General features: G+C 45.9%; 1 protein-coding gene across 3 annotated transcripts in view; it reads right to left on the bottom strand.

Moving 5' to 3' along the window:
• The window catches only part of LOC135511867 (F-box only protein 11-like), a 56,057-nt gene that overhangs the window by 21,092 nt on the left and 19,311 nt on the right, over positions 1-15,654 (bottom strand). For all 3 annotated transcript variants that reach the window (XR_010451329.1, XM_064933368.1, XM_064933369.1), the window contains exons 5-8: positions 13,278-13,407; positions 12,849-12,932; positions 9,170-9,302; positions 4,618-4,724 (exon numbers count right to left, since the gene is read on the bottom strand). Coding sequence is in view for 2 of the 3 variants with exons in the window: in XM_064933368.1 (XP_064789440.1) it covers positions 4,618-4,724; positions 9,170-9,302; positions 12,849-12,932; positions 13,278-13,407 (454 nt within the window). In the remaining variant the exon portion in view is untranslated. The remainder of the gene's footprint in view (positions 1-4,617; positions 4,725-9,169; positions 9,303-12,848; positions 12,933-13,277; positions 13,408-15,654) is intronic.

Raw genomic sequence — 15,654 nt, 5'->3', positions numbered from 1 at the left:
AATCCCTATACCAGTCTGCTGTTCCCACATGCTTCAAGTGGGCCACCATTGTTCCTGTTCCCAAGAAAGCTAAGGTAACTGAGCTAAACGACTACCGCCCCGTAGCACTCACTTCCGTCATCATGAAGTGCTTTGAGAGACTAGTCAAGGACCATATCACCTCGACCCTACCTGACACCCTAGACCCACTCCAATTTGCTTACCGCTCAAATAGGTCCACAGACGATGCAATCTCAACCACACTGCACACTGCCCTAACCCATCTGGACAAGAGGAATACCTATGTGAGAATGCTGTTCATCGACTACAGCTCGGCATTCAACACCATAGTACCCTCCAAGCTCGTCATCAAACTCGAGACCCTGGGTCTCGACCCCGCCCTGTGCAACTGGGTACTGGACTTCCTGACGGGTCGCCCCAGGTGGTGAGGGTAGGTAACAACATCTCCTCCCGCTGATCCTCAACACTGGGGCCCCACAAGGGTGCGTTCTGAGCCCTCTCCTGTACTCCCTGTTCACCCACAACTGCGTGGCCACGCACGCCTCCAACTCAATCATCAAGTTTGCGGACGACACAACAGTGGTAGGCTTGATTACCAACAACGACGAGACGGCCTACAGGGAGGAGGTGAGGGCCTTCGGAGTGTGGTATCAGGAAAATAACCTCACACTCAACGTCAACAAAACTAAGGAGATGATTGTGGACTTCAGGAAACAGCAGAGAGAACACCCCCCTATCCACATCGATGGAACAGTAGTGGAGAGAGTAGCAAGTTAAGTTCCTCGGCATACACATCACAGACAAACTGAATTGGTCCACTCACACAGACAGCATCGTGAAGAAGGCGCAGCAGCGCCTCTTCAACCTCAGGAGGCTGAAAAAATTCGGCTTGTCACCAAAAGCACTCACAAACTTCTACAGATGCACAATCGAGAGCATCCTGGCGGGCTGTATCACAGCCTGGTACGGCAACTGCTCCGCCCTCAACCGCAAGGCTCTCCAGAGGGTAGTGAGGTCTGCACAACGCATCACCGGGGGCAAACTACCTGCCCTCCAGGACACCTACACCACCCGATGTTACAGGAAGGCCATAAAGATCATCAAGGACATCAACCACCCGAGCCACTGCCTGTTCACCCCGCTATCATCCAGAAGGCGAGGTCAGTACAGGTACATCAAAGCTGGGACCGAGAGACTGAAAAACAGCTTCTATCTCAAGGCCATCAGACTGTTAAACAGCCACCACTAACATTGAGTGGCTGCTGCCAACACACTGACACTGACTCAACTCCAGCCACTTTAATAATGGGAATTGATGGGAAATGATGTAAATATATCACTAGCCACTTTAAACAATGCTACCTTATATAATGTTACTTACCCTACATTATTCATCTCATATGCATACGTATATACTGTACTCTATATCATCGACTGCATCCTTATGTAATACATGTATCACTAGCCACTTTAACTATGCCACTTTGTTTACATACTCATCTCATATGTATATATTGTACTCGATACCATCTACTGTATCTTGCCTATGCTGCTCTGTACCATCACTCATTCATATATCCTTATGTACATATTCTTTATCCCCTTACACTGTGTATAAGACAGTAGTTTAGGAATTGTTAGTTAGATTACTTGTTGGTTATTACTGCATTGTCGGAACTAGAAGCACAAGCATTTCGCTACACTCGCATTAACATCTGCTAACCATGTGTATGTGACAAATAAAATTTGATTTAATTTGATGATGAGGCCCACTATACAGAGTCAATATGACAACGTGATGAGGACCACTGTACAGAGCCAATATGAAGATGAGGCCCACTATACAGAGCCAATATGACAATGAGGCCCACCATACGGAGTGAATATGACTATGAGGCCCACCATACGGAGTGAATATGACGATGAGGCCCACCATACAGAGTGAATATGACAACATGATGAGGACCACTGTACAGAGCCAATATGACGATGAGGCCCATTGTACAGAGCCAATATGACGATGAAGCCCACTGTACAAAGTCAATATGACGATGAGGCCCACTGTACAAAGTCAATATGACGATGAGGCCCACTGTACAGAGTCAATATGACGATGAGGCCCACTGTCAATATGACGATGAGGCCCACTGTCCAGAGTCAATATGACGATGAGGCCCACTGTCCAGAGTCAATATGACGATGAGGCCCACTGTCAATATGACGATGAGGCCCACTGTCAATATGACGATGAGGCCCATTATACAGAGTCAATATGACCGCCCCCAGGTGGCAAGGATAGGTAACAACACATCCGCCACGCTGATCCTCAACACAGGGGCCCCTCAGGGGTGGGTGCTCAGTCCCCTCCTGTGCTCCCTATTCACTCATGACAACACGGCCAGGTACGACTCCAACACCATCATTATATTTGCCGATGACACAACAGTGGTAGGCCTGATCACCGACAACAACGAGACAGCCTATAGGAAGGTCAGAGACCTGGTAGTGTGGTGCCAAGACAGCAACCTCGCCCACAACGTGATCAAGACAAAGGAGATGATTGTGGACTACAGGAAAAAGAGGACCGAGCATGCCCCGATTCTCATCGATGGGGCTTCAGTGGAGAGCTTCAAGTTCCTTGATCTCCACACCACCAACAAACTATCATGGTCCAAGCACACCAAGACAGTCATGAAGAGCGCATGACAAAACCTATTCCCCCTCAGGAGACTGAAAAGATTTGGCCTGGGTCATCAGATCCTCAAAGGGTTTTACAGCTGCACCATCAAGAGCATCCTGACTGTTGCATCACTGCCTGGTATGGCAACTGCTTGGCCTCAGACCGCAAGGCAGTACAGAGGGTAGTGCGTATGGCCCAGTACGTCACTGGGGCCAAGCTTCCTGCCATCCAAGACCTCTATACCAGGTGGTGTCAAAGGAAGGCCCTAAAGATTGTCAGACTCCAGCCACCCCAGTCAGACTGTTCTCTCTGCTACCACATGGCAAGCGGTACCGGAGCTCCACGTCTCGGTCCAAGAGGCTTCTCAAAAGCTTCTACCCCAAGCCATAAGACTCCTGAACATCTAGTCAAATGGCTTCCTGGACTATTTGTATTGCACCCTCCCCCTCTCCACACCACTGCTACTCTCTGTTGTCATCTATGCTTAAGTCACTTTAATAACTGTACATACATGGACATACTACCTCAACTAACCGGTGCCCCCGCACATTGACTCTATCAATACCCCCTTGTAGAAAGTCTCGCTATTGTTATTTTACTGCTGCTCTTTAATTACTTGTTACTTTCATCTCTTATTCTTATCAGTATTGTTTTGAAACTGCATTATTGGTTAAGTGCTCGTAAGTAAGCATTTCACTGTAGTCTACACCCGTTGTATTCAGTGCATGTGACTAATACATTTGATTTGATTATGAGGACCACCGTACAGAGTCAATATGTCACAATATGATGAGGACCACCGTACAGAGTCAATAGGACGAGGATCACTGTACAGAGCCAATATGATGAGGACCACTGTACAGAGGCAGTAGAACGAGGACCACCGTACAGAGCCAATAAGACAACATGATGAGGACCACTGTACAGAGCCAATATGACAACATGATGAGGACCACTGTACAGAGCCAATATGACAACATGATGAGGACCACTGTACAGAGCCAATATGACAACATGATGAGGACCACTATATAGAGCCAATAGGAGGAGGACCACCGCACAGAGTCAATAGGACGAGGACCACCGTACCAAGCCAATATGACAATGTGTTGAGGACCACCGTTCAGAGTCAATATGATGAGGACCACTGTACAGAGTCAATATGATGAGAACCACTGTACAGAGTGAATATGACAATATGATGAGGACCACCGTACAGAGTCAATATGATGAGAACCACTGTACAGAGTGAATATGACAATATGATGAGGACCACTGTACAGAGCCAATATGACGATGAGGCCCATTATACAGAGTCAATATGACGATGAGGCCCACTATACAGAGTCAATATGACAACATGAGGACCACTGTACAGAGTGAATATGACATGAAGACCACCGTACAGAGCCAATATGACATGATGAAGACCACCGTACAGAGCCAATATGACAATACCATGGAGACCACAGTACAGAGCCAATATGACATGAGGACCACTGTACAGAGCCACTGACAATATCATGAGGACCACAGTACAGAGTCAATATGACAATATGATGAGGACCACTATACATAGCCAATATGACAATATGATAGGACCACAGTACAGAGTGAATATGACAATATGAGGACCACAGTACAGAGCCAATATGATGAGGTCCACTGTACAGAGTGAATGACAACATGATGAGGACCAATGTACAGAGTGAATATGACAACATGATGAGGACCACTGACGAGAGCCAATATGACAATATGAGGACCACAGTACAGAGGCAATATGACAATATGTTGAGGACCACTGTACAGGGTGAATATGACAACATGATGAGGACCACTATACAGAGTCAATATGATTTGGACCACTGTTGAGTCCAGGCATACACCAACAGTCAGCTAGGCCCATATTATCTAAGTCATGGATAAGACCTCACCTTGATGGTCATGTAGCCAACGTATGCATCCTCTGAGCCCTCCATGAAGACAAACGTTGAGTCTCTGGTGTTCTCAATGATCACTTTGTCTGCTACTTTACCAGATGCTGTTGAAAAAACACAGCATTGGGGTTTAATAGGGCAGGGCAAAAGACAACACTGGGCTACAGGTGTCCAGCAAAGATAGTCAATGAACCATGTTGCAAGGTCAAGTGGGTAGATAGTAGAGGTCGGCCGATGAGTCGGAATGGCCGATTTCAAGTTTTCATAACAAATTGGTATTTTTGGACACTTTTTTTTTTTTTTTTACACACCTTTATTGAACTAGGCAATTCAGTCATCGAATCACAGCCTCCTTTGCCAAACGTGTGATGATTTAACAAGCACATTCGCAAAAAAAGCACTGTCGTTGCACAAATGTACCTAACCATAAACATCAATGCCTTTCTTTAAAATCAATACGCAAGTATATATTTTTTAACCTGCATATTTAGTTAATATTGCCTGCTAGCATTAATTTCTTTTAACTAGGGAAACTGTGTCACTTCTCTTGCGTTCTGTGTAACGGAGTCAGGGTATATGCAGCAGTTTGGGCCACCTGGCTCGTTGCGAACTGTGTGAAGACCATTTATTCCTAACAAAAGACCAAAATTAATTTGCCAGAATTGTACATAAAATTATAACATTGAAGATTGTACAATGTAACAGCAATATGTAGACTTAGGGATGCCACCCGTTAGATAAAATACAGAACGGTTCCGTATTTCACTGAAAAAATAAACGTTTTGTTATCGAAATTATACACTGCTCAAAAAAATAAAGGGAACACTAAAATAACACATCCTAGATCTGAATGAATGAAATCTTCTTATTAAATACTTTTTTCTTTACATAGTTGAATGTGCTGACAACAAAATCACACAAAAATGATCAATGGAAATCAAATTGATCAAACCATGGAGGTCTGGATTTGGAGTCACACTCAAAATGAAAGTGGAAAACCACACAACAGGCTGAAACCCGTATCCGGGAGCGTAATCATAGCCTCAAAGGCATTAGCATAACGCAACGGACATAAATACCCCTATAAACTTTTCCTATTCATGAAAATCGCAAATGAAATGAAATAAATATATTCAAACACAAGCTTAGCCTTTTGTTAACACTGTCATCTCAGATTTTCAAAATATGCGTTACAGCCAACACTAGACAAGCATTTGTGTAAGTTTATCATGGCATAATGCTATGCTAGGCTCTGCTGGCAGCAGGCAACATTTTCACAAAAATAAGAAAAGCAACCAAATTAAATCATTTACCTTTGAAGAACTTCGGATGCTTTCACTCAGGAGACTCCCAGTCAGATAGCAAATGTTCCTTTTTTCCAAAAATATTATTTGTGTAGGCGAAAAAGCTCCCGTTTCTTGACCATGCTTGGCTGAGAAATCGACCGAAAAATGCTACAACGCCAAACTTTTTTCAAAATTAGCTACATAATATCGACAGAAACACGGCAAACGTTGTTTAGGATCCATCCTCAAGGTGTTAACAAATATATTCGATAATATATCCGTCGAGGCAGTTGGTTTCTCATAAGAAGCGATTGGAAAAATGGCTACCTCAGTATTTTACGCAAGGTTTTCTGCGGGAGACACCATGTGACCACATGCCGTCACAATGCTGTAGACACCTTGGGGAAAACGTGGAAAACGTAAGCTCATTCTTAGCTCATTCACAGCCATATAAGGAGTCATTGGCATGAGGCGGTTTCAAAAAATGCGGCACTTCCTGTTTGGATTTTTATCTGGGTTTCGCCTGTAACATCAGTTCTGTGGCACTCACAGACAATATCTTTGCAGTTTTGGAAACGGCAGAGTGTCTTCTTTCCAAAGCTGTCAATTATATGCATAGTCGAGCATCTTTTCGTGACAAAATCTCTTGTTTAAAACGGGAACGTTTTTCATCCAAAAACTAAAATAGCACCGCCTAAATCAAACTGGTTAAACAAGTCAAAATGAGGCTCAGTGTGTGGCCTCCACGTGCCTGTATGACCTCCATACAACGTCTGGGCATGCTCCTGATGAGGTGGCGGATGGTCTCCTGAGGGATCTCCTCCCAGACCTGGACTAAAGCATCTGCCAACTCCTGGACAGTCTGTGGTGCAACGTGGCGTTGGTGGATGGAGCGAGACATGATGTCCCAGATGTGCTCAATTGGATTCAGGTCTGGGGAACGGGCGGGGCAGTCCATAGCATCAATGCCTTCCTCTTGCAGGAACTGCTGACACACTCCAGCCACATGAGGTCTAGCAGCGTCTTGCATTAGGAGGAACCCAGGGCCAACCGCACTAGCATATGGTCTCACAAGGGGCCTGAGGATCTCACCTCGGTACCTAATGGCAGTCAGGCTACCTTTGGCGAGCACATGGAGGGCTGTGCGGACCCCCAAAGAAATGTCACCCCACACCATGACTGACCCACCGCCATACCGGTCATGCTGGAGGATGTTGCAGGCAGCAGAACGTTCTCCACAGCGTCTCCAGACTGTCAAGTCTGTCACATGCTCAGTGTGAACCTGCTTTCATCTGTGAAGAGCACAGGGCACCAGTGGCGAATTTGCCAATCTTGGTGTTCTCTGGCAAACGGTGTTGGGCTGTAAGCACAACCCCCACCTGTGGACGTCGGGCCCTCATAACACCCTCATGGAGTCTGTTTCTGACCGTTTGAGCAGACATGCACATTTGTGGCCTGCTGGAGGTCATTTTGCAGGGCTCTGGCAGTGCTCCTTCTGCTCCTCCTTGCACAAAGGCAGAGGTAGCGGTCCTGCTGCTGGGTTGTTGCCCTCCTACGGCCTCCTCCACGTCTCCTGATGTACTGGCATGTCTCCTGGTAGCGCCTCCAGGCTCTGGACACTACGGTGACAGACACAGCAAACCTTCTTGCCACAGCTCGCATTGATGTGCCATCCTGGATGAGCTGCACTACCTGAGCCACTTGTGTGGGTTGTAGACTCCGTCTCATGCTACCACTAGAGTGAAAGCACCGCCAGCATTCAAAAGTGACCAAAACATCAGCCAGGAAGCATAGGAACTGAGAAGTGGTCCCAATGGTGGAACAAACTCCCTCACGACGCCAGGACAGCGGAGTCAATCACCACCTTCCGGAGACACCTGAAACCCCACCTCTTTAAGGAATACCTAGGATAGGATAAAGTAATCCTTCTCACCCCCCCTTAAATGATTTAGATGCACTATTGTAAAGTGGCTGTTCCACTGGATGTCATAAGGTGAATTCACCAATTTGTAAGTCGCTCTGGATAAGAGCGTCTGCCAAATGACTTAAATGTAAATTTAAATGATGGTCACCACCTGCAGAACCACTCCTTTATTGGGGGTGTCTTGCTAATTGCCTATAATTTCCACAACAGCATGTGAAATTTATTGTCAATCAGTGTTGCTTCCTAAGTGGACAGTTGGTTTCACAGAAGTGTGATTGACCTGGAGTTACATTGTGTTGTTTAAGTGTTCCCTTTATTTTTGTTGAGCAGTGTAGTTTCCGGATTTGACCATATTAATGACCTAAGGCTCGTATTTCTGTGTGTTATTATGTTATAATTAAGTCTATGATTTGATATTTGTTAGAGCAGTCTGAGCGGTGTTAGGCAGCAGCAGGCTCGTACGCATTCATTCAAACAGCACTTTTGTGCGTTTGTCAGCAGCTCTTCGCTGTGCTTCAAGCATTGAGCTGTTTATGACTTCAAGTCTAACAACTCCCGAGATTAGGCTGGTGTAACCGAAGTGAAATGGCTAGCAAGTTAGCGGGGTGCGCGCTAATAGCGTTTCAAATCGGTGACGTCACTCGCTTGGAGACCTCGAAGTAGTTGTTCCCCAAAAGCTGCGGCTTTTGTGGAGCGATGGGTAACGATGCTCGAGGGTGGCTGTTGTCGATGTGTTCCTGGTTCGAGCACAGGTAGGGGCGAGGAAAGGGACGGAAGCTATACTGTTACACTGGCAATACTAAAGTGCCTATAAGAACATCCAATAGTCAAAGGTATATGAAATACAAATGGTAGAGAGAAATAGTCCTATAATTCCTATAATAACTAAAACCTAAAACTTATTACCTGGGAATATTGACGACTCATGTTAAAAGGAACCACCCGCTTTCACATGCTCTCATGTTCTGAGCAAGGAACTTAAACATTAGCTTTTTTACATGGCACATAATGCACTTTTACTTTCTTCTCCAACATTGTTTTTGCATTATTTAAACCAAATTGAACATGTCTCATTATTTGAGGCTAAATAGATTTTATTGATGTGTTATATTAAGTTAAAATAAGTGTTCATACAGTATTGTTGAAATTGTCATTATTACAAATAAAAAAATATGCAACTTAATAAGCATTTTTTTTTTTTTTTTTATAGAAATCAGCCGATTAATCGGGTATCGGCTTTTTTTTGGTCTTCCAATAATCATAATCGGTCGACCTGTAGTAGATAGACGGAGAACAGACGGTGTACGGTACAGAAAACAATGAACAGATTAATACGTACCAGCTCCTATCATTGTGATGGGCGATTCGATGTAAATCCACTCATCAGTGTAGACCCCAGAGTGTACGAATATGAGGCCGTCAAAGTGGGCCTCCTGAACACCTCCCAGGGCATCCTCGATGGTGTCATAGTACTGAGGAAGAGGCACCATAGAGAAGTGTGTTACAGCGAAGTCACAGTGAACTCATGATGACCAAACACCCAATAACAACCCACAGATTAAAAAGCATAGTCCTGAACTAAAAGGTTAGGCCTATATAAATACAAATAATAAATTACATTTCTATAGCGCTTTTCATAGAATCTCGAAGTGCTTCAAGAGCAAAAATCAAACAAGCAATATATCATGACAGGTCAACCAGTAGAGGCCAGGTCTTTGGAAGATGCATCTTCTGAAGATGGAGACGGTTTGAGTTTGAGTTTATTTTTATTTTTACAGGGACAGTGCACATTAAATCAACGTTTCAGTAAAAGTGCCGGTTTTAGCCAGCCGGCTAATTTTCAACCGCAGTCCCTGGGCAGGTTATTAAAAACAATTACAATATATACAATAGCAACATAGAACAAGCAAGACATAGCAACATAGGACTAGCAAGACGTAGCATACAGACAGAGCAACATAGAGCAAAAAGCAGCAAGACAAAATTCATAAAAGCAACAAAGTGTTTCCACACCTCACAAGCTACAGACAACAGACAACATGGAAAGCGGCAACACACAGCTAGGGACCATGTTCACAAATCTGATTGACCTTTAGCCATGTCTTCAAGCATTTTGTGAAAGTGTGATATGTGGTGCAGTTATGTGTGTCTGATGGCAGTGTATTCCAGACATGGGAAGCTCTCACAGAGAATGCAGATTTACTAAAGGTGCTTTTCCTTAGGGGAACTATACAGTCACCTCTCATGGCAGACCTTGTGGATCTGCTGCCATATGTCTGGGTTTTCTGTTTAACAAAAATATTGAGTGGAGGGGGAGCCAGGCCATTAAGGATCTTAAATACAAGACATGCGTCGGTGTATTGCACAAGATTTTCTAAGGATGTGACAATGATGATGGCTATTGGGCCTCCTATCAAGCACTTTGAGAGCCTGTTTGTAGACAGACTGAATAGGTTTTAATGTTGTACATCAAGCTTGGGCCCAACTAGTCAAGCAGTATGTTAAGTGGGGGAGTATCATAGAGTTGAAGTACAGTTTTGCTACCTCTGTAGTCAAACAATTTCATATAAATCGGAAATTAGCTAGGTTGAATTTAGTTATTTGAATTACCTTTTTCACATGCTTTTTAAAAGAGAGGTTGGAATCAAGTATGATGCCAACGTACTTAACATCGGATACCACCTGGAGCTTCTCCCCTGACACACAGACATCTGGCTCAGTAGCATCTGTTGCCCTCTTCGTGAAGTACATGCAAACAGTTTTTTTCACATTGAGATGCAAACACGAGTCACTGAGCCACTTTGTAACCTGGACCATTACAGTAGTGAGTTCTTGTGCAGCTTGTTGTTTGCTCTTTGCATGCACATATATCACTGTATCATCTGCATACATTTGAACTTCAGACCCAGTACAGACAGAAGGCAGATCATTAATGTACAGGCTGAACAGGAGGGGCCCCAGTATTGACCCTTGGGGCACGCCCACATCATAGCTACGATAGGGCGACAGCTCATTGCTCACTCTGACACACTGAGTTCTGCCTTCAAGGTATGATTTCATCCATCTCAAGGCATCAGGGGAAAAGTTGAACTTTGACAATTTTGTGATGAGAATCTCATGGTTAACAGTATCAAAAGCCTTCCTTAGGTCCAGAAACACAGCCCCAAAAGCACCCCCTTTGTCCATCTTGGACTTCACATTTTCCAGAAGAAAGCAGTTGGCCGTTTCTGTGGAGTGTTTCGCTCTGAAGCCAAACTGCATGGAGTGTAATGTGAAGGGGCTGTTGTTGAGGTGGGCAATCAGTTGTTCTGCTACACACTTTTCAACAACCTTTGACACCACAGGTAGTATACTAATGGGCCTGTAGTTACTCACGACAGCAGGGTCGCCTGATTTAAAGATGGTCATTATTATGGCCGACTTCCATACCCTTGGAAACACACCGAGACCAATAGATGTGTTGGTGACCTTAGTAATGGGGCCAATGAGTGACTCTTTGTAGTTTTTAAGAAAGGTAGAGTCCATCCCAAACACATCTTTGGCTTTAGAGTTCTTTAGTGAGCTAATCACCTTGTTCACCTTTGACTCAGAAACCTCCCTTATGATGAAGACAGGTTGAGTGTCATTCACTAGCACTGAGCCCAAGAAACCGGTGGAGGGGTTCTGTGTCAGTGCCCTGACAGAGTCAATAAAGTAGGAATTGAAGGCTATTGCTATTTCGACTGCATCCTGTGTTAGATTGTTATTCACCATGATTTCTAGTCTTTTTGCAGTGTTACTATGGTCTTTCCCTGTTAACTTTTTTTTTTTTAGATTCTCCCATATCAATTTAGAATTTCCCTTTGCTTCACCAATTATGTTAATAAAAAAGTTTGCCTTGGCCTGTCTGATTTCTTTCATCACCTTATTTCTCAACATGGTAAACCTACGTCTGTCATGCTCTAATTTAGATTTCGGGCTATTTTTAGAGCATAATCTCGTTCTTTCATCAATTTCCAGATTTCTCCATTTAGCCAAGGAAGAGTGCTCTTTTGGCCAGGTTTGGATTTGATTTTCTTTAGGAAGCCATTTATTGTAGTCTGGACAATAAACTATCAGCTTCCACGTCTGTATAGGACAAGAGATCATTCCAGTTTATTCCCTTAATTGCTTTTTCAAAATAGTTTAATTCACCCTTAGGTATTCTGAGTTGATCTGGCTTTCTAACAGTAGAGAGGTTAAACCTGCTCTTAGACAGCTTTCTGGCTATAAGTGTCAGATTATGATCAGACAGCCCAGTAACCATATTGAATGATTTAGTCACTCTCTCTGGTTTATTACTGAACACCAAATCAATCTGTGTTTTAGAGCAACAAGTCACCCTGGTTGGCCCTTTAACTAGCTGTGTAAGGTCAAAGGTATTAGTGATCCGTTTGAGGGTTTTCCTACAACACTTGTCTTCATAGTTAATGTTAAAATCTCCCATTAAGATGACCTCTTTCCCAAAATCACATTCCATAAGCATGGTATTAAACTGATCAAAAAACACACTTTTGGTGGAAGGTGGCCTATACATTCCAATGAGGGTAAAAGACATTTGGGGAGAAAGTGTAACTTTCAGGCCGATACATTCTAGTTCATTATCACATGACCACTCAATTTGTTTACATCGGATATGTTCTTTAATGGTCAGTTAATGTCTTGAGTGGAGAATGCTGGTCAGAGGATGGTGATGGAGTCTGCTGCTGATCTTTTAGAGGGTTAGTCTGGGAACCAACCTGACTTATAGCCACTGGACTTCTCCCCCTTCACTCTGTGTATCACCACTTGGGTGACGCCTCAGCAGCTCTGGTTGCCAGAAAGCTCACCATACAAAGAGTTCAGAATAGTATCCAGTCGTCCTCTCAACAAGCACTCCCATTACTTTAAAAGCTTAGGCAATGGAGATTCTTCATTCAGTGTACATTTTAGTCCCGGACTAGGCTTAAATCGGTGTCAAGGAAACTGGCCCTTAAACTCTCTCAAACAAACACACTTACAAGCATGTTCTCTCTTCCTTTGTATCTGGCAGGATTACTGTAGAAATGTTCTGCGAAGCCTGGCTTCACATGTGCTCCTTTATACTGCAAACAAAAACAAAAAAACATCAATGAATCTGGCCATTATTATAGCACAGTAATACTAATGGTGGGATTGCTTCTGGAATCACAGCAATCAAGTTATGTCACTCCACTGGAACTTCACTTGCCAAGTTAAATAAAGGTTCAATAATAAAATAAATAAACAAATAGAATTACTGGGACTCCACAGTGTTCTTGCATTCATATGTCTGTACAAGCTGTTGACTGTTTTAGCAGCAGTAGGAGTATCTATATGGTTGAGTGACAGTGAGGGTTTACATAGGTCAGAGGTGAGTGAGTAACAGTAAGGGCAGTGTGGGAAAAGAGGTCATGGGGTCGTTGTCCTACCAGCTGCTGAAAGCTCTCCTTCCACGGGTTGGGCTGCTCGTACTCGTCTGGGTTAATCTGGAAGAATTTCCCCGCCTCAGGATGCATCATGGGACGCGTGTACTCAAACACCTCCATGTACAGCCTCTTCCTGTGAAGCAAAGCAAGGCACAGCCAGACAGGACACCATAAGACAGGGAACTTCAAGCGATAACATACTGGGGGGCGCAGGAGGGGAAAGACAGTGTGTGTTCCAGATTGGATCCATTACATTTGGTTGAAGATGCCCAAATTAGGACAACCGAACAATTCCATGCGGAAACTTTTGAAAATAAACAGAGTCGTGTGTTTAGTGCTAACTAGCATTGCGGGTCCCATTTTTTACAATTCTTCCTAATTTATTTAAAGCATTACGGGACATTAGAATCCTCCTCTTAACCTTTTATCTTCAACCTAGCTTGGCACCTATGGGTACACTCGGAATAGCCTGCCAACCAACCAACCAACCAACCAACCAACCAACCAACCAACCAAGCAGACAGCTAACAGTCCAACCAAGAGGCCGGCCAGCCAGCCAACCAACCAACCAACCAACCAACCAACCAAAAGGCCAGCCAGCCAACCAACCAAAAGGCCGGCCAGCCAGCCAACCAAACAAAAGGCCGGCCAGCCAGCCAGCCAGCCAGCCAACCAAAAGGCCGGCCAGCCAGCCAGCCAGCCAACCAACCAACCAAAAGGCCGGCCAGCCAGCCAACCAACCAAAAGGCCAGCCAGCCAAGCGCCCAGCCAGCCAACTAGCCAGTCAGCCAAAAGGCCAGCCAGCCAACCAACTAGCCAGCCAACCAACTAGCCAGCCAGCCAGGTAACTAGCCAGCCAGCCAACCAACTAGCCAGCCAGCCAGCCAACTAGCCAGCCAGCCAGCCAGCCAGCCAACTAGCCAGCCAGCCAGCCAACCAACTAGCCAGCCAGCCAGCCAACTAGCCAGCCAGCCAGCCAACCAACCAACTAGCCAGCCAGCCAGCCAACCAACCAACTAGCCAGCCAACAAACTAGCCAGCCAGCCAACCAACTAGCCAGCCAGGTAACTAGCCAGCCAGCCAACCAACTAGCCAGCCAACCAACCAGCCAGCCAACCAACCAACCAGCCAGCCAACCAACTAGCCAACCAACTAGCCAGCCAACTAGCCAGCCAGCCAGCCAGCCAACCAACTAGCCAGCCAGCCAACCAACTAGCCAACCAGCCAACCAACCAACCAGCCAACCAACTAGCCAGCCAGCCAACCAAATAGCCAGCCAGCAAACCAACCAGACAGTCAGCAAACCAACCAACCAGACAGCCAGCAAACCAACCAGACAGCCATTCAATGAGCCATGCAACCAACCGAGCAGACAGCCAACCAGCCGAGCAGACAGCCAACCAGCCGAGCAGACAGCCAACCAGCTGAGCAGACAGCCAGCCAGCCGAGCAGACAGCCAACCAACCAACCAACCAAGCAGACAGACAGACAGCCAACCAGCCGGGCAGACAGCCAACCAGCCGGGCAGACAGCCAACCAGCCGGGCAGACAGCCAACCAGCCGGGCAGACAGCCAACCAGCCGAGCAGACAGCCAACCAACCAACCGGCCAGACAGCCAACCAACCGGCCAGACAGACAGCCAATCAATCAACCAGCCAACCGACCACAGCAAACCGACCGAGCAGCCAACCGGCCAAGCAGACAGCAAACCAACCAGCCGAGCAGACAGCCAACCAACCAGCCGAGCAGACAGCCAACCAGCCGAGCAGACAGCCAACCAGCCGAGCAGACAGCCAACCAGCCAGCCAACCAACCAGCAACCAGCCGAGCAGACAGCCGACACACCAGCCGAGCAGACAGCCAACCAGCCAGCCAATCAATCGAGCAGACAGCCAACCAGCCAGCCGAGCAGACAGCCAGCCAACCAGCCGAGCAGACAGCCAACCATCCAGCCAAGCAGACAGCCAGACAAGCAACCAACCAGAAAAGCAACCAACTAGACAGCCAGCCAAGCAACCAACCAAGCAGAGAGCCAGCCAAGCAACCATCCAAGTAGAGCCAGCCAAGCAACCAACCGGCAAAGCAGACAACCAACCAAGGAGACAGCCAACCAGACAAGCAGACAGCCAACCAACCAACCAGCCGAGCAGACAGCCAACCAACCAACCAGCCGAGCAGACAGACAGCCAACCAGCCGAGCAGACAGCCAACCAACCAGCCAAGCAACCAACTAACCAGACAGCCAGCCAAGCAACCATCCAAGCAGAGAGCCAGCCAAGCAACCATCCAAGCAGAAAGCCAACCAAGGAGACAGCCAACCAGCCAAGCAGACAGCCAACCAACCAGCCAAGCAGACAGCCAGCCAACCCACCAACAAGC

Source organism: Oncorhynchus masou, chromosome 24, assembly GCF_036934945.1.
Source record: "Oncorhynchus masou masou isolate Uvic2021 chromosome 24, UVic_Omas_1.1, whole genome shotgun sequence".
Classification (NCBI taxonomy): domain Eukaryota; kingdom Metazoa; phylum Chordata; class Actinopteri; order Salmoniformes; family Salmonidae; genus Oncorhynchus; species Oncorhynchus masou.
This window is presented reverse-complemented; position numbering and strand designations above follow the sequence as displayed.